At 35.5% G+C, this 25,201-nt stretch overlaps 2 protein-coding genes across 2 annotated transcripts; one reads left to right on the forward strand and one right to left on the reverse strand.

Annotated features, from left to right (window-relative positions):
- Nucleotides 1–13,316: 13,316 nt before the first annotated feature.
- LOC143542124 (laccase-4-like) lies at nt 13,317–15,667 on the forward strand. The gene is made up of 6 exons (XM_077034793.1): nt 13,317–13,468; nt 13,550–13,701; nt 13,797–14,041; nt 14,122–14,250; nt 14,352–15,272; nt 15,344–15,667. The coding sequence occupies exons 1-6, from the start codon at nt 13,367–13,369 to the stop codon at nt 15,472–15,474; spliced, it is 1,680 nt and encodes a 559-aa protein (XP_076890908.1). The 5' UTR covers nt 13,317–13,366; the 3' UTR covers nt 15,475–15,667.
- Nucleotides 15,668–16,847: 1,180 nt separating this feature from the next.
- LOC143542118 (ATP-dependent zinc metalloprotease FTSH 9, chloroplastic-like) lies at nt 16,848–23,230 on the reverse strand. The gene is made up of 13 exons (XM_077034785.1): nt 22,346–23,230; nt 20,243–20,308; nt 20,019–20,153; nt 19,865–19,930; nt 19,578–19,763; nt 19,396–19,482; nt 19,174–19,287; nt 18,965–19,089; nt 18,772–18,880; nt 18,559–18,684; nt 18,160–18,480; nt 17,938–18,061; nt 16,848–17,238 (listed from the first exon to the last, which is right to left on the reverse strand). Exons 1-13 carry the CDS (start codon nt 23,198–23,200, stop codon nt 17,096–17,098), a joined length of 2,457 nt encoding a protein of 818 aa, XP_076890900.1. The 5' UTR covers nt 23,201–23,230; the 3' UTR covers nt 16,848–17,095.
- Nucleotides 23,231–25,201: the final 1,971 nt, after the last annotated feature.

Here is a 25,201-nt window from a genome sequence, read left to right on the forward strand (position 1 = left end):
GTTGTAAATTTGAAATAATTGTTGATGGGAAAAATATGAAATTACTTCTAAAAAGAATATATTTAGTGAATGGCTATTTTATAAATCTTTTAACAACTAAAAGCATTAAATATTAGCCGTGAAATTAGCAAACGATTGGGATCGGTTGCAAAATTTGCAACATCTATAATTATCTTGTAAATCAAATCCTTTTCGAAAATAGAACATATTATATTTCCTAAATATGAAAGTAACTAAACTTTGTTAATTCTTGGAATATTTGTTGTGACTTGTGAGATGGAGCCTCCCTTAAAATGAAGGATTTTGATTGGTAATTAACTAATTACCATAGTTAACGCGCCTATTCAATCTCTTCCTTTCTCGCTCGTTAACCACTCAGGTCTCATCCTTGACGCCCATGGCATTGTGTTTGACACAAAAAAATGTTGATATGATGGTGGGTGTTAACCAAGAATATACAACCTTAGAGCAATTACTTCACGTAGTAATTATAACTACAAATTATGTTAAAAAAAATTTAATCGAGTATTTTTAGTGCATTATCCTTTATTAATTTTGGTGGGTTGAAATAAATTAAAATTATTTCTAGAGATTAGCAATTTTGCATGTTATATTTTAATTTCTTGAACACTTTTTTTATTTGTCAAACAAAGGTGTTTTTTATACTAAAATAGATTAAAAAAATAAATAAAATATTAAAAGATTAAATAATTATAACATAAACATATAAATATTAATAGTGAAGTTAGTGTTACATCTCACTATATTGGTCATTCGATTTGTGATGAGTTTTTCATTAGACATCTCTCTAAAACAATACATATTTAAAGATTAAATAATCATAACATAAACAAAATAAGTACTGTATTAATAGCGAAGTCTTTCAATTTGACACAAAATTTTCACTAGATATCTCTCTAAAGCATTAATAGATATAATCATTGTACAAAACTTTCTCTAAACAAGTGGTGAACCTCATTATACCAACTTTCTAATTAAAAGAGGGCCAAGATCATCCCAAATTTCTGCATTATGTCATAGCTAGACAACATTAATTTCTCTCTTCTTACAGTATGAAATGAATCATAATCTTTCTGAGGTCATCATCTTTTTAACTTTCACTAGTATATGTGGTAATTAACTCAACATTTAGCACGTAGGCTATGTGTTTCATAGGTGCGTCATATTAGCTCACGTGAGCAAAACGCCGCCCATTTGGTTGTAACTTGAGCCTATTTCAATTTTGACATGATGAAAGTCAATACTTTTTTAAAACAACCTGTTATTGATACCAAAACAAATCCTTAGAAATCACCGGCAGGATTAACACCAAGTCACCAATATCACTTTATACGTATATGAGAAGAAGACAATAAAAGTGCTAATTCAAAGTCTCTTGACTTTCTATTAAACACCCTCAACTTTGCAATAAAATCGTCTAGAAACACACACAATATTGGTTCATTAAATGTTTTAAGAAAAAAAGAAAGGAAAATGTATCAAAAATAAAAATAAAAAATCTTTAGACCTAAAATATGCCATGGCCTATGGTGTTGTCAAATGTCAAGTACCTGATTTTAGCTATGGTGTCTTCTAGAAGAACCACTTTACCTAGTTTACCCCCGTGATTGCTCACCATATTCATCCTTCAGTCTCTTATTTTCTCAATAATAAAATATCAAAGATCCATTTTACCTTTAACATGGTGTATAATCTGATTCTGATATATGATTACTAGTTAACTATATTTTTAATGTTAGTTAATTAGTTAAACATGACTAGAAAAAAGCTTATGAATTCATATAAAAACAACATTCACGTTATCATCATAATACTTATATGAGTTATTATTCATATTATTGTTATAATCATTATTATTTGTAGTTTTATTGCTTTTTTAATAATCCAGAAAAAAAGCTTATGAATTCATATAAAAGATAAGTATTGGGCATGGAAAAAATATATTTTGAAATATTATTAGTTAATAAAAGGAACGAGAATTACCAAAAGTTCGGTGTGTCCTACATAGGAGGATGGTAAAACCACATAGTGTTACACTATGTCATTTAAAAGGGCGTGCAACTCACCCTTTTATATGCGCACCATAAATGCAGGCGATGAACTTAATGTGAGGTTTTGTTGGTGTACTTTGCACTTACATTTCGGATCAAAGTCAGTTGGTATCATTGATTTGCTCGTGAGTTAGTTACATCTATTGAAGAACCAACAGTCTCGATGATTCATGACTTGACATCTGGTTTAGGAAAATTTGAATTGTTGTAATGATTTGACTCGAACAAATTTTGATGATGATGTTTGAAGGGGTGTCTCAGTGTCTATATAAACAACTCTCTAGTTTCATCTTTCACATTGCAAACATACCAAAAGTTTGTCAATACTTTGTCCTTTTATAGACCAAAAGTAAACACTTTGTTGCTATAACAGCAAAGGATTACATAATCCTCTATAACACTCGCCAATGTATCCAGGTTATCACATCTACGTGTAAAGTTCTGATTAAAACACTCATCATCGTATCTTGGGAGACTCAGGCAATTAACCAGTTAATAAATTGTTGTAGATTAGAAAGTGCTGATTTACCTTATGCAGAGATAGAACTCAATTTGAAATAAGTAGCATAATATAAAAACAACATATTATAAAAAGGGGGAAATTAGTCACGTGGAGCCAAGAAATTCTCCAAAATAGGCATTAACAGAAAACAATCGATAGATTGATGGAATATGGAAGAGTATTAATAAGTTGGAATAGGATAAAATGATCCGGAATTTGGATATGTCTACAAGGTTACTGGTACAATTTAGGCATGGGTGATAAGAGTAAGACACTCGTATCAGGGAATTTACGAATAAAACAAGTATCTTGAAATTCTGAGAGTCTTGATCACACTTTCAGATCAAAAAATTTTGTGATTCACAAATGAACTCATCGGATAAATTAAATTTCTATTGCGATTTTAATAAAGCAATATATAAAAAAATTTTCTAAGCTTATCTACCATCTCGACCCCGGCCAGGGACTCTACCACTTGGACCCTGTCAAGAGTTGCCATTCATTGGACCCTACTACCAGGGGCACTGCACCCGAACCCCCATGACTTAGAGGCTTCGCCTCCAAGTACCATAGGATTATAAATTATTATAAGATCAAATAAGTGTGCACCCAGCACCCGACTTATATAGAGTCATATTACAATTAACTTGATCAATAAGTTAATCCCTAATTACACTTATAAAATCACTAATATAGAGTCATATTACAATTAACTTAATCAACAAATTAGTCCCTAATTATACTAAAATCACTAATATTTTTGCTTGATATATGGGCAGGTGATAAGCTATTGAAAATAGTGTTTCCTTCACTGTTTTCTTTGGAAGAAAAAAGATGTGTTGATTCATGATTGCGATATTTGGATAAATGGAGAAGTAATGTGGATTTGGAGATGGTCAAGGGCTATACGCTTGGCTCAACTAAAGAATGACTTGTAGGAGTGTATTAATTTGATCTCACGAGCTGGTGTTAAATATGGAACAGGCACTTGGCTTTGGAGAGGCGCAGACGGATCGGTAAGTGACTTCCAAGTTAAGTATCTTAGTTGGGAGCTTGATAATTTCGATCATTAGGTTATAGATGGGTATAACTGGTTAAAGCATGTTCCTATTTAAATAAATTGTTTTATGTGGAGACTCTTATTGGATCGAATTTAGTTATTGTGACGTTGGGTATGCTATGTGTGACATTGAGCTAGAATCCCCCGAACCTCTTATGATTCATTGTAGGGTTGCTAGATGGATTTAGTCTATCATTCACGCATGGGTTAAGCTACCATCTTCATCGCACTTTGGATAAATTAAGGAGTTATTTGATTATCTGAAGATACATAAGAGCAACAAAGAGGAATGTAATGTGTGACACTCGTCAATTTCAGGTTAACTCCGTTAATTCAAACGTAAGATCATACGAACTATGTCATTCCAGTTAACGCATTTCAAATTACATTTAATTAGAGTTAAATGACACATGACAATCATTACACAAGTAGTCTTTCGGAGTTTCATCGAAACACACACACGTCGACTCAAGCCGTTGGTGAACAAACAATAAATATTATAAACAAGTACTTGATATAATTATGTGTTACGTTTATATGTAATTTGGTGCTTACATGTATAACCCATATCATGAATGAAAAAGAAATAGTTTGTGTTAGAATTATACAAAACAGAAGTTGAGGGTGCAAGTTGTAACATGTAATTAATTAATTAATATATAAAGAGACTTATAACACAAAACCCTAACTCTCCCCTCTCTCCCTCTCCCTTGCAACGGCAGCCCCACCCCCTTCCCTCTCCATTGATCGGCCGAAAATACACACACACATACAAGATTGATTGCAAGTTGTTTGAAGATCCAAGGTTTCTAACTAGGTAAACTAAACACTATATCTAACATATTCTATCGATTTTTGGCATGATTAAACATGATGATCATAAACCCTAATTGCTAAATATATTGATTATTGATGAGCTAGGGTTGTATGCATGATTCTTGGTTCATAGATTAGTAGTTTGTTGAATTTTTGATGAAAACTGATGCTGGACAGATTCATAATTGTGTGTTAAAACGACTGTAATTTGATGTTAATGATGTATTTGGAAGTGATTATTGATTCTATGATGTGGTAGGTTGAGTCTAGTTTTTAAAGAGTCTGAGTTTACAATTTTTGGACGTGTGGAAGTTAGTTTTTATTAATTTACAAATCTGTTGCGCGAGTCTGTTTCGGGAAGCTTTCTTGTAGGCGGTTTTGTATATCTCACAAACGACAAGACCAATTGAGTTGATTCCACTTCTGGGAGTTAATAATTTGAGTGTAGAATCTAACTCAATTGGCCTTGCATTAATTGGATTAACCATGTAACGATAATAGTAAATAACGTTTTGTTGCGCATGATAATAACTGCTGTGTGCTTACTGTGTTGTTTTGAACTTTTGATCATTGTGAGAAAACCGTATGTAATAAAAATATTTTTAGAAACCTAACTAGTTGTGCTTCTGTGATGAATTTTTGGTGATTTTATCTATATGTATGGTTAGTGAAATAGAGTAATCTTGACGTGTTAAAATCTGTCTCGGTAACTTAGCTGCTGAATTCTTTGATTTAACATGAAAAGTGATTATTTGACCGATGTTTGCTATGTGTTTGACATATTTGCCCTTGTGGTAGATATTTTAGTGATGATGTATCATAGTAACACTTAACACTATACTTGTTCACACATGTAACTTATCACCAACATGTTTGTCGAGTCGCACTTGTTTCACAAACGAATACATCTCATGCATACCTTTTTTGTGTCGAGTCTAGAGACTCACTCGTAGCTCAAACACTTAGAAATCTCATTTTTGTTTTTAGAGCACTAGTGAGGATTTCTGTGACGCACGCTTTTCTCGGATTTTTGTTAACTTCGCAAACAGTGAGTTTCACGGCCCCTTTACTTTTTAACGCTTTTATTATGGGGAGATAACATACTCCAACGCTTTAGATTTTGTTTATACTTTATATATCACTTGTAAGGATAAGTGGCAACAAACCAACTAAGTTCTTCTGAACAATCGAACCAGTTAATATTGGATAATAGCGAGTCACCTTTTAGTAGTACTACCGGGTTTGACAAACCCCACCCAACTCTAAACTCGACTGTAGGTCGTTTGGATGTGATTTTGGCTAACACATTACCATGGTCGTGGTTGACATGGTGGCAAGGCAATCGTATAAACAGTCAGCTTTGGTGTCGAACACTTAGTAATACATGCTTGATAGGTTAGCTACCTATTGATATGTAATTGGCATAACACTATCTGGTAACGCTAAAACGCAACGCTTAATTTACGTAAACCTGTGAACTCACCAACCCTGTGTTGACACTTTTAGTATGTTTATCTCAGGTAGCCGAGGTGGGTCAGCGGTATAGGACATGCATTCACCGAACTCTGTTGTTTTAAACTTTCTTAAAATTTTGTCATGATAACTGTTGCTTTAAGTCGTCTTGTGTGGCGCAACTATTTGCTTTACAGTTTACGCTTCCGCATTTTTACTTAAGACTTGTATGTCTTGGTTGTTTTTGAAAACTTTAATTATGGTGTTTGATATAACTAATGATTCCGATCCTGTTAGTTCACACCCTCTGATGGTAAAACTCCGTTAGTGGATTTTAAGAGTGTGACATAATGTGATTTAAACAATTTCGGTTGTCACATGTTGGACAATTTGGAGAACAAGAAATGATGTGGTATTTAACATCATACCGGTTTCCAAAGCAAAAAACGTGAATGAAATAACATCGATGACATTTTTATGGGTTGGACATAGGAACAAAAGATCGGGCCTAGATTGGGAGAAATGGTGTAGGTTCAACTTTGTAAACTCTCCTTTGTAATTTGTTTGTTTTGTTTGTTTTTACTTGTTTTTTCTTCTATGTTTGGGCTCCTTGCGGCTTGCAAGGGGTTCCGCTTTTGGTATTTAATTAACAAAATATATAAATAAAGAGACATGTTGGACACCTCTAGGCACTATTTGAGCCAACGTTGAAATCCTTGCAAAGTATTGCGCAGAGCCATTGGCCAGTGCAATCAATGCCAACACTTACCATCATACATAGGTGACAAGAATCTCTAGATTTCATCCTCTTTTTTCCTTTTTTTTTTCTTTTGTGGGAATTGTTTCTAACGGGACATTGGTTGTTAATTAGCTGGTGAAGACAAGGTAAGACTATTTATGGGATTCTTGCTATAGCTTTTGCGCCTGCACATAATGCAAAATTTGTTAAAAGGCAACGGCCATGATCGACTTGACCTTTTTCCTATTTAGCTAGACTTTGTATTTTATATATTTTGAATAACAATATTCGTATTTGATTTGGTTTAGTTAAAGGTTTAACCGGTTTACGAGATATTTTTTTTTCAATTATTTGTACATTTTTATAATTTTGAATTACCAGAATTTTTAATTTATTTTATTCTATATGAAATTTAAAAATATTTTAACTATTGTTTATTTAATTTAAAATACTCCAGTGTCATTCCGTCGGCAATACTTAAAAGAGTCGATATGTTGATAAACTCATTTTGATAGGAGCCGACCTTGGACGACCTTTTATAAGTGGCCAATGATTAATCGGTTAGTCGGCGATTCCTAATAAATTTCGTTGGTAGTCAGGGGCGTAGCCACTAACACCCCAGGGGTGTCTCCCGTCCCCTGTGAAAAAAAAACCTTAGTGTTAATATGCCGAAAAATTCCCGACCGATCCTGTAAAATTTTGACACCGACCCCTGTGAAACTTTGAAGCCGTACCCTGTATCATTTCGAGACAACCCCATGAGATTTTGAGACTAACCCTAACAAAATATACAATGACAATTTTATAAATATTATTATATAAACAATTTTTTCTATTAAATTTGAATTTAATATTAACAAGTCCATTAGTCCAATATCCAATCCAATTTTTAAGCCCAAAACCCAATTCAAACCCTACTCAATATTTAGTCCAAAACCCAAAATCTCATTCTAACTTCTAAAATTTATTTTTTTGACCGCCTCTACTGCCTCACTTCGTCCTTTCGATGGATGATGACTACATTAACATACTAACGCTAAGAAAAAAAACAAACATGAAAAATCGCCAATATTATGAGTCTGATTGCTTCAATGCGGTTCTAGATTTGCAAATCCAAGAGTTTGGGGATCGTTTTAACGAGGTAACATCCGACTTACTTGTTTCGTTGAGTTGTTTGACTCCTTGTGATAATTTTTGGGCATTTTCTATTCCAAAAATATTACGATTAATCGAGTTGTACCCATATGATTTTGATTAAAGTGATAAAAGAAGACTCCCGGTTGAACTCGCGACGTACATCGATAATTTGAAAGGAGATAAACGATTTAAAAACTTGAATGGTTTAGCAAGTCTTGTTCAATTGATGGTTCAAACAAAGAAACACCATTCCTTTGCATTGGTATATCGTTTATTAAAGTTGGCTCTCGTATTACCCGTAGCAACCGCAACCGTTGAAAGATCATTTTCGAATGTGGGTTATGAAAATTTAAGCGACAACTGTATTTGTTACATTGAGAAAGACTTGCTTGTCAATGTTAAAGTAGATTATGTGATGGTTAGATTTCAAAAAATGAAAACTCGTAGAGAACAACTTTAATATATTTATTTTCTAATATTTTGTTTGGTAATCTTTTTTTTATATATATGACCCGACTCGATCCGATTCGACCCGACAACTGTATTAGTGCCGACCATAAAAATTCCCGACCCTGTGAGAAAATTTTCTGAATCCACCACTGTTGATTAGAGGTGCACAAATCGGGTTTTCTAAATACCCAGGTTCGGGTATAGAACCGGGTTCGGGTATGACCGGGTACGGGTATGACCGGGTATTGGTAATAATCGGGTAGGGTATTGTCTCTAAAAATCATACCCTATGCATCGGGTTCGGGTCGGGTATAGAACCAGACATTCTAAAACCGGGTATTTGAATACCCTATTATCGGGTATTGAAAAAACTCTATTTACGGGTTTTTTCGGGTTTTTTTCTGATATTTTTTTATATAGATTGGATTTTTTAAAAGTTTACACTTTTTAGGGGTATTATTCTGGTATTTTTAAGGTATTTTTCCGGTATACATCGGGTATTTGAAATACCCGGTTTCGGGTATTGGAAAACCTTGGTTCCGGGTTCGGGTATTATCGGGTACAAATCGGGTTTTCGGGTATTACCGGGTATAAATCGGGTCCGGTTCGGGTTCGGATTTTAGTGCCAAAATGCATACCCTATCCGTACCCTACGGGTAGGGTTGGGTTCGGGTTCGGGTATTAAAAACCCGGGTATTAGAAAAACTGGTTCCGGGTATTTATTTCGGTCCGGTTCCGAGTTCGGGTTTTTTGTGCACCTCTACTGTTGATAGTATGTCATAAATAAGATTACTAGTGATCATTATTCTTCCAAAGGTTTAGCACAAAATTTTCATCAGTAGCCAATAGCCATTATAACCTATGACCTACCGACAACATCATTCGTCTTGGATATTTCATTGTTTTTATAGGAAAGATCGAGATAAATATTTTGCTTAGCATAAGTTGTTTTTAAGTCAAACCTCGTAAACCCTTGGATAACAAAATGCTAACGGGAACCACGCGGTAAATCCTTAAGACGAAACATTCTTTTTAGATTCTTACACATTCCTAAAAAGTAAATATTCTAACCTTCTTTATTAGTACTAACTAAAATGCATGTATATTAGACGTAATATATAGATTTGTATATTCGACCGAGTGTTCTGGCACGGCACCTCTACCACCTCATTAGCACAAATTTCAACCAAATCATTACAACAAAGGTTGAATGGGTGTCAAAGGGCGTCACTACATTAGCAGACAAATGGCTCAAGTATGTGGGGCTAGGCGGCTAGCTACAACTTCTACTAATCAGATTCAACCCTCGCATTTTGATATAAAAAAAGATTAAACAATAATATAATTGTATTGTTAGTTAAATCGTTACACATTTTTTATAAAAAAGAAGTTAGTGAGAGCCTCATTCCTACGTGTCAATGATGTAGCGAGACATTTTTCGTTTTTAGTTGAACCATTACGCATAACATCTTAATTCATATTTGTTGAAAATAACATTTTGACACTAAATATTAATGGTTCTACTTAAATTTTTCATGAGTATACTAGTAAAACGATTAACATCCACCAAAACTACAAATTGCAATTATAAATGGAAAATTCTCAAAATAGTCATTTTGACCCACCTTTTCCAATTATAGCCCAATACCAACATAAATTCCCAAAGTATCCAAACTATTTTATCGGATCCGACAGAAACCGTTCCTGATCCACGGAATTTTTACCCTATTCCAACGCGCCACGTAGCTTGTTAATCCATCTGAACCAACGTTTTAAGTTTAGCGACCAACGGTTTAGTAGGACGAACCGACGGAGGAAAAGAAAGTCGGCTCTGGAAACAGTTTTTGAACAGTAATGTCTTTTACTCCGTCATTTCGTAAATTTTTTTATTTTTTTATAAATTATTTTTTTATAACATATGTCAAGCTTTAACTGTTGAAAAAAGATAACAGAATAATTAGACGAATAGTCACCACTATTATAAAACTCTTGGGCATTAACAGACCAATTGTTTGACACATCGTCTGGAATAGCACATTTCCTTTTTGGTTGTCGTTCGGGTACGTGAATTTCTCCAACGGGCCTTCGATCCACGGAAGATGACGATTAAGAGTTGTTTTTTGGGCGCCTCCAGTTCTGCAGGACCCACGCTAATGTCTTCGGTGGCGGCTGAGAATTGTACTTGATATACTGATATTTATATATATTTCCCTTGTATATTTTGTATAATATTTTATTAGTTTTATTCATTTTTAGTTAATATTTGTATACTACTAAAATATTTGTGTTTTTTAGGTTCCGAGAGTTGAATGTGGTTGAAAAGGCGAAAAACGAGCTAAAATGAGGAATCAGGATTGATCCGGAAGAACCAGCCGGTCGACCGGCCCTTAGGAGCAAGCCACGCTGCGCGGCTAGCTTCCTTTTACTTGGCCGCGTAGTGCCTAAAGCATCAGATTCCAGAATGTTCCGTGTTTTGTCAGGTTTAAGGCTCAGTTTCACTATATAAACACCTTTAACCTTAACTTGAAGAACACCCTACGAATACCCGCTGAATTTGGAGTACCTTGGAGCTTAGAATTGCATTATATGACGGTTTTGAAGGCATGGAATCATCCGGTGAAGTGATTTTCGATCGAGATTGAAGACTACGGGTTTTATCACCTTTAATCTTTCGTTTCTATTATTTTCACCATGTTTTCCTTCAGTATTATTTTGTTTGATTTTCTTATGCTAGGCTAAACGTTATAGACCGCCTAGGCTATCGATGAGCCGCTGTTAAAGTTTGATCTTGATTTGGATTATACTTTTCGTTATGGGTTTATTAATCAGTAAATTGTTTGGTTTATTTAATTGATGCATATGGGTACTTTGTTTTGATTGATTAGTTTTGTTATTCCACATTATCCTTGATGTTTGTTTCATATAATAGGATTTTGTTAGGTAATCTACAGTGTGTTTTTGACTAGCTTGTGATTGAATTTGAATAAGATCATAGGAATAATATTATTGGTCAAACAAATAAAAGTGTATTGCTACCTAAAAAGCTGTAAGGTGATAAGTTATTTGTTAGATCTTTGTTGATTAAGATTTCTAGATTTAGTTCTTCGTAAAGAGTCCGTCTGGATTTGATTGGTTAACATTGTCTATCGAGTAAGTTGAGTTTCTTAAATTACCTTTGATTACCGCGTTGTAAGGTAGAAGTTGACTATAAAGGTACTCGTTCATAATTATTTAAATAACCGTAAGGGAGTTTAAATATAAAACTGGTGTGTCTTAAATCTTATTAGAAACTCATAGGTGTCTTCTTGAGAATGGTCAATGGTCATGTTCGAGTTTTCTTTTGAGTGTTTATTTTATGAACTCAGTTTCATAACAATTATTTTCTAATTAATTAATAACTGCAACTTAGGAGATTTCAACCTAGGTGTTTTTTATCATCATCTGAATCAGTTGAACTAAATTGTTTTGTGTTTATCTTTTCTAAGTTAGTTATTTTATTAGTTCCCCCTTTAAACAAATATAAAAATAAATAGTCGTGTCAGTTTGTTAAGTCTAATTAGTTAATTTACGTAATTTAACGAGTCCCATGGGTTCGATATCCGGACTTATTTAGCTTTACTAGAGTCGATCGGTTCACTTGCTGGTTAATAGTTTTAAAGAGTCTAGAGTATTATTTAGTGTCTAGATTAGCAGAATTTAGTTAATAATTAATTGACTATTTTTAGCACATCAGTACTTGTCCGACATGTCTTCTTGTAGAAAGAATGATGATCACATGGATGGAGATAAATGAAAAGACGAGGAGGAAGATAAACTAAAAGGTAGATAGATAAAAAATAATGAAACCGACGAGATTTTTAAATTTCCGACGGAGTAAAAGACAGTCGGATTAGACTATTCAGATATTGTTTCCGTCGGAGCCGACTGTCTTTTCCTACGACGGTTCGTTCAACTAATTGGTCAGCCAAATCCTTAAAACGTTGGTTTAAACGGAAAAGCATGCTACGTGGCGCGTCGGGGTGAGCTAAAAATTTCATCAGATCCGACAGAATAATTTGTCTATTTAAGAATTATTTTTGGTCGTCAACTAGAACCGGAAAACCTTGATAAAAAATGGTTAGTTTGGGAATTTTCATATTATGAATGTAAAAAATTAATTAGGAACTTCTCAAGACTTCTGTTTTTTTGTTTTTTCTTTTTAATGTTTTGATGGTTTGGTGATCGTTTTCATTCCACTCTATGGTTGATGTTTGGTCTAAGAGTAGCTTTGACTTTTGCTTCAATCATTCCTCGCTTTGTTGGACCAACATCTGTCTGATCATCCCATCTCAGCAACTCTTAACCCCCTGCCTCCATAAGTCATTCAAACCAATTATTTAAATACAACTTTATAAAACAAAAATCACACAAGTTTGTTATCATGCATAGATTTTGTACGTCAAATTTTAATTTTTACCCAAAAGATAAATTTAAAATAAAAAAAAGGTATTACAAAATTGACAAAACCATAATTTAGTGATCTGAATCTGAATAGTAATAAAGCTCTATTCTCAAATGACTAAACTATAAGATCTAACACATGTTTTTCTTAAAATAGACTTACACTTGTGAAACGGTACACAGGTAACATGATGAGCTTAAATCCTTACAAGTGCAAGATTTGAAGAATTTGAAGAGGTAAAAAATTTTGTTGGTAAAACAAACTAACTAAAAAATTAAATGACTGTTGTGACTGGTTCCGCCATGATTATCTCACAATACATGTGCATTTATTTTATATAATTCGAAGCATATAAAAAAACAAAAAATATAATTACAAGCAACAGATAAAATATTGTGGTGTTCAAATATTAAAACTTAGTTGGAAGTTGATGCATGACGACTTTCGGACATTGTGTAGTTCCTAAGGAAGATATTAGCTACAAGTCATAAACTAATCCAAATTATATATCTATATATTATCAAGCAAAAGTAAATTACACCCTTTTTATTATTGGTCTACCATCTCTCCTAATTATCCACCTACCAGGTTAAAATGACATTTGAGCAGTTGTCCTTAATCTTTCGTTTATAAGGTTTGTGTTCCATTTGTCACACCACCAAAGAAAAAAAACATTGAGCACTTGCTTCTAACAGAAATGGCAGCCTCATGGTTACGACTTGTGGCGGTAATAGCGGTGTTGGGGGCTTGTGCTTTCCCTACAACAGTCGAGTGTCGTATTCGTAACTACAAATTTAATGTATGTGCTCCTTAAATAGATTATGTAACTAGTTCAACGTATATACATTATATATTTAACATGTTTTGATAATGCATGCAGGTGGTAATGACGAATACCACGCGACTATGTTCAAGTAAGCCAACAGTAACGGTTAATGGTCGTTTCCCGGGGTCCACAATAGTTGCTAGGGAGGATGACATTGTGACTATCAAAGTGGTCAACCATGTTAAATATAACGTTAGCATTCACTGGTTAGTCATCCTTATTCTAGACACAAAAATATAACAAAACTAATAAGTTTTTTTTAAGTTTAATAACATTTGGTCTATGTGTATTTAATCGACAGGCATGGAGTACGACAACTAAGGACCGGATGGGCTGATGGTCCTGCATACATTACACAATGCCCGATTCAGCCAGGAGGTACCTACTTATACAATTTCACATTAACAGGTCAAAGAGGTACACTTTGGTGGCACGCACACGTCTTGTGGTTAAGAGCCACGGTTCATGGCGCCCTTGTCATCTTGCCAAAGCGTGGAGTTCCATACCCGTTCCCAAAACCTAGTAAAGAAGTTGTGGTCGTCCTAGGTAATGCTTACCTTTCGTTTCGTCCCCTTGTGTAACGACTTTTATAAATACTACGTTTCTCTCGACAATAAAAAATACAGGAGAATGGTGGAAATCAGACACCGAAGCTGTAATTAACCAAGCACAAAGTTTAGGACGAGCCCCTAACGTTTCAGATGCTCACACCATCAACGGGAATCCTGGGCCTATCGCGGGTTGCTTAGCAAATGGTTAATACTTACACCCCTTTCCTTTTATTATTTCTTTCATTGCATGAGTACTACATATAAGTTGACATTATGTGTGAAAAACTTAAAATTTTATAAAACAGGAGGCTTCAAGTTACATGTGGATCAAGGAAAGACATACATGTTAAGAATAGTCAATGCTGCACTCAATGAAGAGCTTTTCTTCAGGATTGCAAACCACAACCTTACGGTCGTCGAAGTCGACGCAGTTTATGTCAAACCATTCACAACCAACACCATACTTATAGCACCGGGCCAGACCACAAACGCCATTTTGACCACCACTCAAAAAGCCGGGAAGTACCTAATGGCGGTCGCTCCATTCATGGATGCGCCGATAGCTGTTGACAATTTTACTGCCACCGCCTCTCTTCATTACTCGGGTACTCTAACCTCCACTGCTGTTAAACTCGTTGCTCCACCGCCTCAGAATTCAACTCCTGTGGCCAACACATTCATAACTTCTCTTAGAAGCTTGAATTCCGCAACTTATCCGGCTAAAGTCCCATTGACCGTTGACCGGTCATTGTTTTTCACAATTGGACTTGGAATCAATCCATGCAAAACATGTCTTAATGGTAGTAGGGTGGTGGCAGATATTAATAATGTCACATTTGTCATGCCAACAACAGCTCTTTTACAAGCACATTACTTTAACATAAGCGGAGTTTTTACTGACGATTTTCCTGGTAAACCATTGACGCCTTATAATTATACCGGCACACAACCAACGAATTTTGCCACAAACACGGGTACAAAGCTATATCGACTTCCTTATAACTCCACGGTGCAACTAGTTTTGCAAGACACTGGGATGATCACACCTGAAAGTCACCCGATTCATTTACATGGGTTCAACTTTTTCGTCGTGGGAAGGGGTATTGGGAACTTTGACCCAAATAAAGATCCAAAAAGCTTTAATATCGTTGACCCTGTTGAGAGAAACACTGTTGGTGTCCCGACCGGTGGTTGGACTGCTATAAGATTTCGGGCTGATAATCCAGGTATAAAATCTTTATCTTTTTGTGTTTATGTGAATTTTATGTAAAACTTATTACTACTTTGAATTTACTAGGTGTATGGTTTATGCATTGTCATCTGGAAGTGCACACAACATGGGGACTCAAAATGGCTTTTGTTGTGGACAACGGAAATGGGCCGAATGAATCTGTTATCCCACCGCCGAGTGATCTCCCCAAGTGTTGAGCCCATTTTATAACGAGTTTAGAACTCATTGTTCTTTTGGGTGGCCCAGTTTAAATGGGCTGCTGAGAGTGGAATAAATCCAGCCCAGTGCGTTGTTTACAAAAGCCCATTTTCTTTTTCCTTCTCTTGGTTTCTGATATATATGGGTTGCTATTGATTTGTTTTGATTGTAATTATTTATAAATAAGAAAGTAAATCTCATGAGGGTCTTTGAATTACTAATCCAAATACACAATTTCCTCAATAAGTTCTCCATTTTTGTTATTTTATAATTTTATACACGATTTCTAACATTTATGGTTGATATTATAACTCTCCAACTAAAAGTTGTTTGAAAACAGATAAAAAGAATTCATAAACCGCTGAAACCGATCTAATTGTTCAAACTAAAACAAGTCAGCCGGTTTGAGACTAATGGTTTGATTTCACGGTTTGACAGCTCTAACGGTTCATATCAGCTTCGATTTTGGAACCAATCATGTAAACCTACCATGTCGCTCATTATATATTTCCCCCTTCTTTAAAAAGATATACAAAATCGGCTCAAACTGTAAAACTGTCAAACCAGTATAAGTGTATAACCCGACCGTCAACCAGGCTCACTTAAGCTGGCTGTCCAGTTTTCTGTTTCCTAAAATCGTAGTAAGTGATTCGGCCAGAAATTTTCGTCATAACGGCTGAACCAGATTGTTGCCGTTCTAAAAACTATCGATACTTTGTTGAATTTCTACCAATGGCTGATTTTTCACCAAATCTTATTCCAATCTTTTACTTATCAAATTCTTCTTTATTTTTGGATTTGTGCCTTGCAATATGATGCAACATCAAAATTGTTGCAATGCTTAACAAATTGTTATATAGCGCCTTAAAGTAGTCCTCCTATACAAAACAATTGTTAGCCTAGCCACGAGGTTACTACCATGAGAGTAAGTATTGATGTGCGTTGAATGTTGGTTAAGATAACATAATGTTTTGAATGTTAGTTAAGATATAATAATGTTTTGAATCCAAGCCGACGCTTAGTTTTGATCGACTCATTCAGGATGCCTGTGCAAGAGGCAGTAACTTTGGCGGATATATCATGCACGCCTTGAAATTTGTATTATAACAAGTACAAGTTTCATATGTTGTCTACTTTACAGCAGTTGGTGTGAAGATTTTTTTGTTGTATTTTCGGACCCTCTTGGGTGTAGAATTAGCTATTGTCAATACCGAACCTGTACTCATCGCTATAAGTTTCACGCTTAAACCAATATGAAGGTAAGTAGAATGTTTTTGTCCCAACTAATTTAAGAAATATATTATTAATATGGGCTACAGCTACAATTAATTATGTACAAAGCAGAATTATTTTGTTAACATATATCAACAACTTTGGTCAACTAAAAGTTATTAATTTTACTGTTAAAAAGTCACAGAAAATTACAACCTGTGTCGCATACGTACACGACAGCCTTATCATCATCCCAAACTAATTGGGATCGGCTAAAAATCGACACAACGAAAATATAAAATTCCAAGAATTTGCAACAGAAGAACAAGAGGTGGGTGTATATGAGTTATAAACCTAATTACCTGATTCTTTGAATATACAAAAGTTGCAGATGGATGAATGATGGTGTTACAGTAGCTGCTTTACTTCAGGTGTTGCAGAGTGTAGAGGGAAAAAGCTCTCTGTGCCTTTAATAAAATCGGCAAGTTCTTCGGGCGCAACCACCAACTTCAACCATTCTTGCAACTCTTCCCCTTCAACTTTCTCTTTCTCTACAAAATATAATAAAAACTAGCTTCAAAATAAATAGTTTAAACGCATCAAAAGTTACCCCAAGAGCATGCATAAAACCTTCAACTTATTTTATTCAAAAAATTAAAGACTTGTGGAGCCATATTACATACATTAAATTTCAAGCCGACTCAGCCCGACCCGTTACCCATTTGCCAACACTAACAAGTACTAAGCTAGTAGAGTAGATACTAAGTTTGGCAAACCGAGCGGGTCATGTGACGGGTTAAAATGGGTTCTGAGCAAAATGAGCTCGGGTCAAAACCGGCCTTTTAACAAAGTACAACTTGGTTTGGGTCAAAACAAGTTATGACCAAATGAACTCAGGTTGAAATAAGTCGTTTTAGAAAAAAGTAACAAAATAAGTTCACCGCTATATCTTTTTAATGGCAGCTAACGTCAATGATGGAGATGGCAGCTGTTGCAACGCCAGTAGCAGAGACGAAAATAACGATGTCGGCAGTGTCAGCGGCGGCGCTGAAGGCGGCCATGGTGACACTGTGACAGTACTGGCAGTGGTGGGGAGACAAACAATGGTCATCGGTGGTGCTAATCCATTTGGATCTCTTCCAAACTAACATTTTATAATAGCGAGCCCGTTTTGACCGGCTTTCTTGAGTCGACCCAAATGAACACAAACAACTTTTTTCCCAAATCAATCAGAATAAAGGAAGCATTACCTTCAAGATAGGCACCAAGGCCCTCCAAAACAGTAGGATTAGCACGCATGACCGAAAGCGCCACGTCTAGTGCTGACTGAAGCATCAACTTAACTTCCCCTTGAACAAGATCCACTAGATGACCCTACATTTATATATCATAAGCAAATAAGCAACCAAACTTACTTTTAAAATGATGTAATCTTAAATTCACGGTACGAAAAATTAAAAACAAAAAGAAACCTGGTCCTTTCCAAAACCAGACCCTCCAGAATCATCCATGCCACCATTTGAAAGTGTTGCTAACGAAATCGGCCCGATAGTCCGATTAAGACCATATTCAGCAATAGCTTTGTAGGCCATGTCAGTGGCTCGACGTATGTCATCAAGCGCGCCTGTAGACACACGACCCGAGTAAATAATTTCTTCAGCAGCACGCCCTCCAAAAAGTGTAACCAAACGCCCCCGTAACTCATCCACAAAAAGCAAATATCTATCCTCGGTAGTTGGAGGAGTGTAAGTAAACCCTAATGCCCCTCCTGACCTAGGCAGTATGCTTAGTTTCTGATAAGAAGGGAAAAAAAGAATATCATCACCAATAATTATGGTATATTATTATACTTTAGGCTTGAGATATCTTACCTCAACTCGTGGTTGACCCGCAAGAAGTTTGGAAACTGCAGTGCCTACAACCGCGTGTCCCGCTTCGTGACGAGCAACCACCGCTTTCTCACTACCTTGCAGCTTGGCTGTTTTCTTTTCAATCCCCTGTAATGTTACCCATTTGACACGTTGAAGTCAAACCAAATCACCACATCGGATCAAAATAGTCAACATCGATGAAGAGAGACTTACAGCAATTGAGCGTTCCACTGCTTGAATGAAGTCAATTTTCTCCACGACGACTTTATTTTGTCTTCCCGCCAACAAAGCGGCTTCGTTTACTAGATTTGCAAGGTCCGCACTGTATGATGATATAATAATAGTAATTTTAAGTTTAGAAAGTAAAAAAACTGAAATGTGGATGTCGGCTTGTTTGATTAGTTACCCGGTGAAACCAGTGGTCATGGAAGCAATGCTAGCAAGATCCACATCATCTCCCAAAGGAAGCTCCTTTTTAGAAACATGAACATTCAAAATAGCTTGTCTTCCAACTCTATCAGGTGTTTCTACCTATAAAAGAATACCCAATTTTTATTATAAAAAACTTGAATTTGAGATTATTGAGTAAACATAAACTGTTAGAAAGGTAAATACCATTACTACACGATCAAATCTCCCTGGTCGACGAAGAGCTGGATCTAACACATCAGCACGGTTGGTTGCTCCAAGAACGATTACAGCTGAATTACTATCAAAACCATCCATTTCCTGTAAGATCAGTTTAAATTTTAAAGCACATGAAATTATAGTTATAGACTTATAAGAGTGAAAATCATTGAATGAAAAAGATGTTTTTTAAAGTTTTTAACATAATACCGTGAGCAGCTGATTTAAAGTTTGTTCCCGTTCATCATTGCTGACAATGCGGAACTTACCATCACGGCTCTTGGCTACAGCATCAATCTTGAAAGAAGAAAACAGATTATATTAACAAAACCTATAAAACTGAGCATGGCATATTTGTATATATTCACAAGACTAAATATTATAATACAAACCTCGTCTATAAATATGATTGATGGTGCCTCCTTCTTTGCCCTTGCAAAGAGGTCCCGAACACGTGATGCACCCATGCCTACATAAAGTTCTACAAACTCACTTGCAGAACAACTAATGAACGGAACTTCAGCTTCACCAGCTACCGCCTTTGCCAATAATGTCTTACCCGTCCCAGGAAGACCAACCTGTAAAATACCCAAATCCATTTCACATATAAGTTATCGTTGAAGTACAATATAACAAAATCTTAACTGTATTCCATGATCGATAAGCAATTTGAACTCACCAAAAGTACACCTCTAGGAGGGCGAGCACCAAGTCGTATGTATCGGTCGGGATTTCTGAGAAATTCCTGATTAAGTTGATTTGACATAAAACAGAATGGATAATCAGAAAGCCGTGTGAGTTGTGATGTGTAAAACTATGGACTATGAACTTACTACAATTTCTTCAAGTTCTTCTTTGGCCTCATCAACACCAGCAACATCAGAAAACGTGATGACTTCACCTTGTTCAGAAACTTTTGATCCACCAGAACCACCTGACTTGCGGATTCTTAGCTGACCAGGAGTATTCTGATGAGAAAGCAAGCATTCAACCACTAAAGAAAGAAGATATTTCGAGCATGTTAAGCATGACGTGATTGTGTTAAGCATTCTCGTACCTGAGAAAAGCTTACAGGGAAACGGTGCAGTAGCCCTGCTAATACAGCAACATAAAACAAAGCTATCTGTGAAATGAAAGTAAAACATTTAAGATTAGATACAAATGAAATCTGACCAAAAGATACATTAGGCACAAGCCATGAATGCAGCCTAATGAAATATAGTTAATAATTGCAAAAGTGGTAATGCAAGGGATAGATGTTTGCCTGTGAAATGAGAGTATCAAAGTTGGAAAAAAACGGCATTCAGAAAGATATACATAAAACCTTAGCCTAGCAGCGTATCTATAAGAGTCTGGTAAACTATTTGGAAGCTAAACCATTAGATTATCTGACATGGTATAAATGAAAATATGATAAAATCACAAAGAGAACCTTCATTACAGTCTGGAAATGAGATTTTAAGAATAAGAAATGTAACATCTAGTGATAAAGTTTAAGAGCCATGTAATCCCCTAAGAGTAGGTTACTAAAATATTGGTAAAAGTTAACGTTATAACTTATAAGTGAAAATAAACAAGGGTAAATATTGGTTAGCCGACTCATAGAATGATCCAAGGGACAACGATCAATGCCTGGTGCACTTATGGCTCTTATTGTATATACCTATACGGCTGATCAAAGGATAATTCATGAAACTTGAAACATGGTGACTAATAGAAAGTGTGGTGACTCTCTATAGTAACAATGTCTTTGATGTAAATAAGCATACATTAGAGGGCCTAAAACCCAAACCATGCCCCTTAAAATGCCAATCATAGCTAAATAAAAAAGAAGTCCAGGAAATCCTAAGGATCAGACGGTTTCATAATGAGATATAAGTTGATACTCTATGGGTGGCTCTATAGACACCTGTTTTAGATTGAATATACATATACATTAACATTGCACATCAATGCATCACTTTCAATAGAACTTGCACCCAAGGTAGGTGAACCTATCTCCAGATGCGAGAAAGGTTCAAATAGGTGCTTTGGAAACCTTGCCGTTTCTTCAGGTTTTAGATTTTAACGTTTGTTAGACCGTATATTTTAACATTAAGTCCCGATCCCCTTTCTTCCATTCTTGGAAAAAGAAACAGACTAGAGCACAAGAAGCTACAAGACCTAACATTTGTTAAAAACAACAAAACCATTCAAAATCATCATGATAAAAATGTTGTCTATGATCCTATATCTTTGAATGGCATAATAGCAATGAATGGTTGCTGAGTCAAGAAAGATGGATGAAAAACAGTTAATTTTCGATAATGACAGCTCGGCATGGCTTGACATAGCAAATGCAAGTGGGACTGGAGAAGTTAGGAGCACTAGGCAACAAACAAAGACAATGTTTTCCAAACCTTCAACTTCACTGACTTTAGAAGATGAAGGGATGATTAGCATGGAGAAGACACAGTAGAGAAACTTGAAGCATGCCACTCAAACGAATTTTAAAATGAAAGCTTATTTTGGTGATCTTAGTGATGATGAGCAATGACAACGATGTTGTTATCTTCCGTAATTGTATTAACTAGATGATTCTAATTGCCAGTTTTGCTAGGTTTTCTATTACATCTGGACTGGTATTAACTTCTTCGTTTTCTTTGCCTATTTTATACACGCATTCCATAATTGCGCTTTTTATCTCAGTGTGACCTTTTACGCCTTGTGCTAGCCACCTAGGTGACAAATTAGCCTTTTGTGCTGACTGCACCTTGCAACTTTAACAATGCATAAGTAGCATAAAACTGGAAACTTTGAGCATGCAACGACATATTGTTTAATTCCTTTCCAAGGTTCTTTTTGCTTACCATCGACATAACAGCACACAAGGCTTCATCAAAAGTTTTCACATACAAAATCCAGTGTAAAATTTATTAATTCACACCAGAAAATTGTCATAATATTAATACAGCAATACGTACATGCAATTGCAACACACGTGCATTAATTTCTTTTATCTGGCATTAATTTCTTTTCACACATAAATAATCAAACACACGCGTAAAAGCAACTGCAAGCAGAACCATATTATCAAGAAACATAAACAGGTAACTTTAAAACACCTTCCCATTAACATACTATCTTTATCTACGTAAACCAACTTGACAGAAGAACTTACCAACGCAGAGTTCAAGAACCCGCCAGACCGCTTATCCGGAGACCCAAACTCCACATCATTCTCCAGCATCTTCTCATACGGAGTCTTAATATCATTAGGCCGCGTCGTCGTGTACACAATCCTCTTTGTAGGCACCACCGTCCTCAACAACTCTGAATCCTGCATCTTATTAACACTCCCACTACTCAATTCACTTTCCGCAACCCCCGGTTCCTGCTTCAACTTAAACATGATATGCTCCCCATCCACCTCCACCTTCTGCACCTGATTACTACCAACCTTACTCAAAAACTCACTATACGGGACACTAACAAACGTGGTCGGCACCCTGGGTTCCGACCCAGGCAACGGGATACCCGGCCTGAGCAACCGCATAACAAACATAACAATCCCTAACTGCAACAACAAGACACCGATCTCCTGCGCCTGAATTATCGGTTGCCACCGCCACTGCCCGCTGCCGCCTTTCCAACCACAGCCACCCTTCCCCTTCTTCCCGCCCTTATCACTCTTCTTACTCACTTTATCCCTCTCATTTTCACTCTTCTTCTTACCTGATGACTCTGTATCATGCTCACATGAACTATTATTTACACGCAATTTATAATCATTATAACAATAATCCGCTCTTCTAGGATTCATCTTCAGAAACCCTAACCCACCGCCAAACGAATTTAACATTAAGGGAACCCTAGATTGTGTGTACGGACGAATGGATAAGGATGATTTGGTAACGAATTGATTGGGTTTATCATGAATTATTCTATGGCGGAAGCGAGTATGCGAGTGAATTGGATGGTGAATGGAATAAATTTGACCGTGGATTATCGGTCGTAGCGTTTCAACAGCTGCCATATTATATATATATTATGGATTGAAATCAACAAAACTGGGCATATGGATTGAGGTACTAATAATAATAATAATAATAATATAGGGTTAACATGAATGAAGAAGGTGTATTGTATATTTGTATGGGAATGGATCAGGATTACAATATTGAGGATTGAGGTTGATGAAGAAGATTAAAGACTTGTGGACCATGGGTTATGGGTATTTGTATTTGTATTTCTACCTTGGTTATTTTTTCACGTTTTTATTTACTATTTATAAATATTTGTATACGTATTTTATATTTATAGACGTGTTATATACGGGTTCAACGGTGTGACTGTGTTGTATTCTTATTGTTGTGATTTTTTAATGTGGTTAATTGTTTATTATCTATTGATTCTTTTCTGATATTTATTCTAGAGATTCTTCATGTTTGTTTGTTAGCATCTTTAAAATTGTATTATTTTTTTTTTGTTTTATTCTATTTATTGTAATGATAAGAGTTCGAGAAGATTAAATTGACCAATTATAATGTTCTAAGCAAATTCTATATCTGACGTGAACAAAAGAGATTTTTTGTTCATAATAAATCATCAACGTGTTTTGAGCTTAGTTGGTTACGAATCATATAAAAACTCCACAGTTAAGCGTGTTCAGATATGAGTTGTACTAAAATGAGTGACAACATGGGAAGTCACCACCATGACAACCAAAACAAATCCGTGAGTTTTTTTAAGAGCCGATCATCTGGGGCAAAATGTATAATATTGATGATATGAAGGTCCACATGTTACGTTTATTATATTTAAAAATGGATATTCTTGATAGTGTTACACGAAATGGAGTGCGAGTGTGGAATAATCATGGCACTAACTTTGAAGGAATCAAGGAGTCAATCAACATGGGGAAAAGCGATGAATATTTAAGAAAACTTAAAACTCGTTAACGCCTCACCATGTTTAGAAGCCTCTCAATGGTTATCCAACAAGATTGTCAAGTTCGTCATTTTGAGATCTGACTTCAACATTTGTCCATGAATTCGACGTTTCAAGGTTTTCATTTAAACAATCATAATTTATGTAAAAGCTAATAGTATCCGCTAACATTAGTATTGAGTTTAAGTTGATGCAATTTGCCTGTGATGGGTAACTTTATCACATATGGCACTCTCCCCTAATTAGAAATAAGTTGAGTACGAGTGCATTTGACTATCCATTAATATCTAGGGCTTACTCTTTTGTGAAGCATGTAATATGTTGGTTCTTACTCTTTTGTGAAACATGTTTCAAAACCATATATAATTGGAAACCAAAATTGCAATCAAAATCCACGTTTGTACAAATCAATACTCAAAATAACAACCTAATATTGCAGTACAACATGCCTCGATCCCATATAGTCATTGGCGAAGTATACATAGGCCCGGGATGGCCCCCGCCCCCCTGTTTTTTTGCACATGCATGTAAATTTACCCGTTTTCTTCCGAAATTATTTATACGTAGTTTAAATTTAGCCGTTTTCAATCGAAAATTTGAGCCCGGCCCCTCTCGTTTGTGATTTTTTAATACATTTTGACTCCGCCTCCCAGGTATCTTCGTTCAAGCTTCACTACTGCATATAGTTTTAGACAACGAGCCTTGGTCTAACTAGGTATACCAACTGATTGACCAAAACTGTTTCAAACACAAACTAAATGATATATACTAGTACAACCGGGGTCTATATTTTCTTTTTAGTAATCAGGTCTGGTCCAATTTCGTAATTTATCAGTCGGGTTCTTGACACTCGTGAATCGCTTTAAAATCGATAAAAGCTAGGATTTTTGTATTATATTCTTGAGTGAGCTATCAGGATTTTTTTATTTAAAATTTGTTTTGAATTTGAGCTATTGAGTTTATAATGATTTTGAATTATAAAATTTATTCTCTAACAACTTTTCGAATAAATAATTGAAGTTTCATAATGAGTGTAGGTGGGTAAGGTTACTCAAAATTAATAAATATGTATGTAAACTCATGGTTT

This window comes from Bidens hawaiensis, unplaced genomic scaffold (genome assembly GCF_021521415.1).
Source record: "Bidens hawaiensis isolate Kalapana, Puna unplaced genomic scaffold, B.hawaiensis_p1.1 tig00012782_1, whole genome shotgun sequence".
Classification (NCBI taxonomy): domain Eukaryota; kingdom Viridiplantae; phylum Streptophyta; class Magnoliopsida; order Asterales; family Asteraceae; genus Bidens; species Bidens hawaiensis.

What these genes read in the sequence shown, in the direction of transcription:
- LOC143542124 (XM_077034793.1), top strand. Translation starts at nt 13,367, where the DNA reads ATGGCAGCCTCATGGTTACGACTTGTGGCGGTAATAGCGGTGTTGGGG. An exon ending in TATAACGTTAGCATTCACTG is followed by an intron (nt 13,702 to 13,796) that starts GTTAGTCATCCT and finishes TTTAATCGACAG; the next exon opens with GCATGGAGTACGACAACTAA. An exon ending in AGAAGTTGTGGTCGTCCTAG is followed by an intron (nt 14,042 to 14,121) that starts GTAATGCTTACC and finishes TAAAAAATACAG; the next exon opens with GAGAATGGTGGAAATCAGAC.
- LOC143542118 (XM_077034785.1), bottom strand. Translation starts at nt 23,200, where the DNA reads ATGGCAGCTGTTGAAACGCTACGACCGATAATCCACGGTCAAATTTAT. An exon ending in AAGAACTTGAAGAAATTGTA is followed by an intron (nt 19,931 to 20,018) that starts GTAAGTTCATAG and finishes CAACTTAATCAG; the next exon opens with GAATTTCTCAGAAATCCCGA. An exon ending in CAATCATATTTATAGACGAG is followed by an intron (nt 19,483 to 19,577) that starts GTTTGTATTATA and finishes TCTTCTTTCAAG; the next exon opens with ATTGATGCTGTAGCCAAGAG.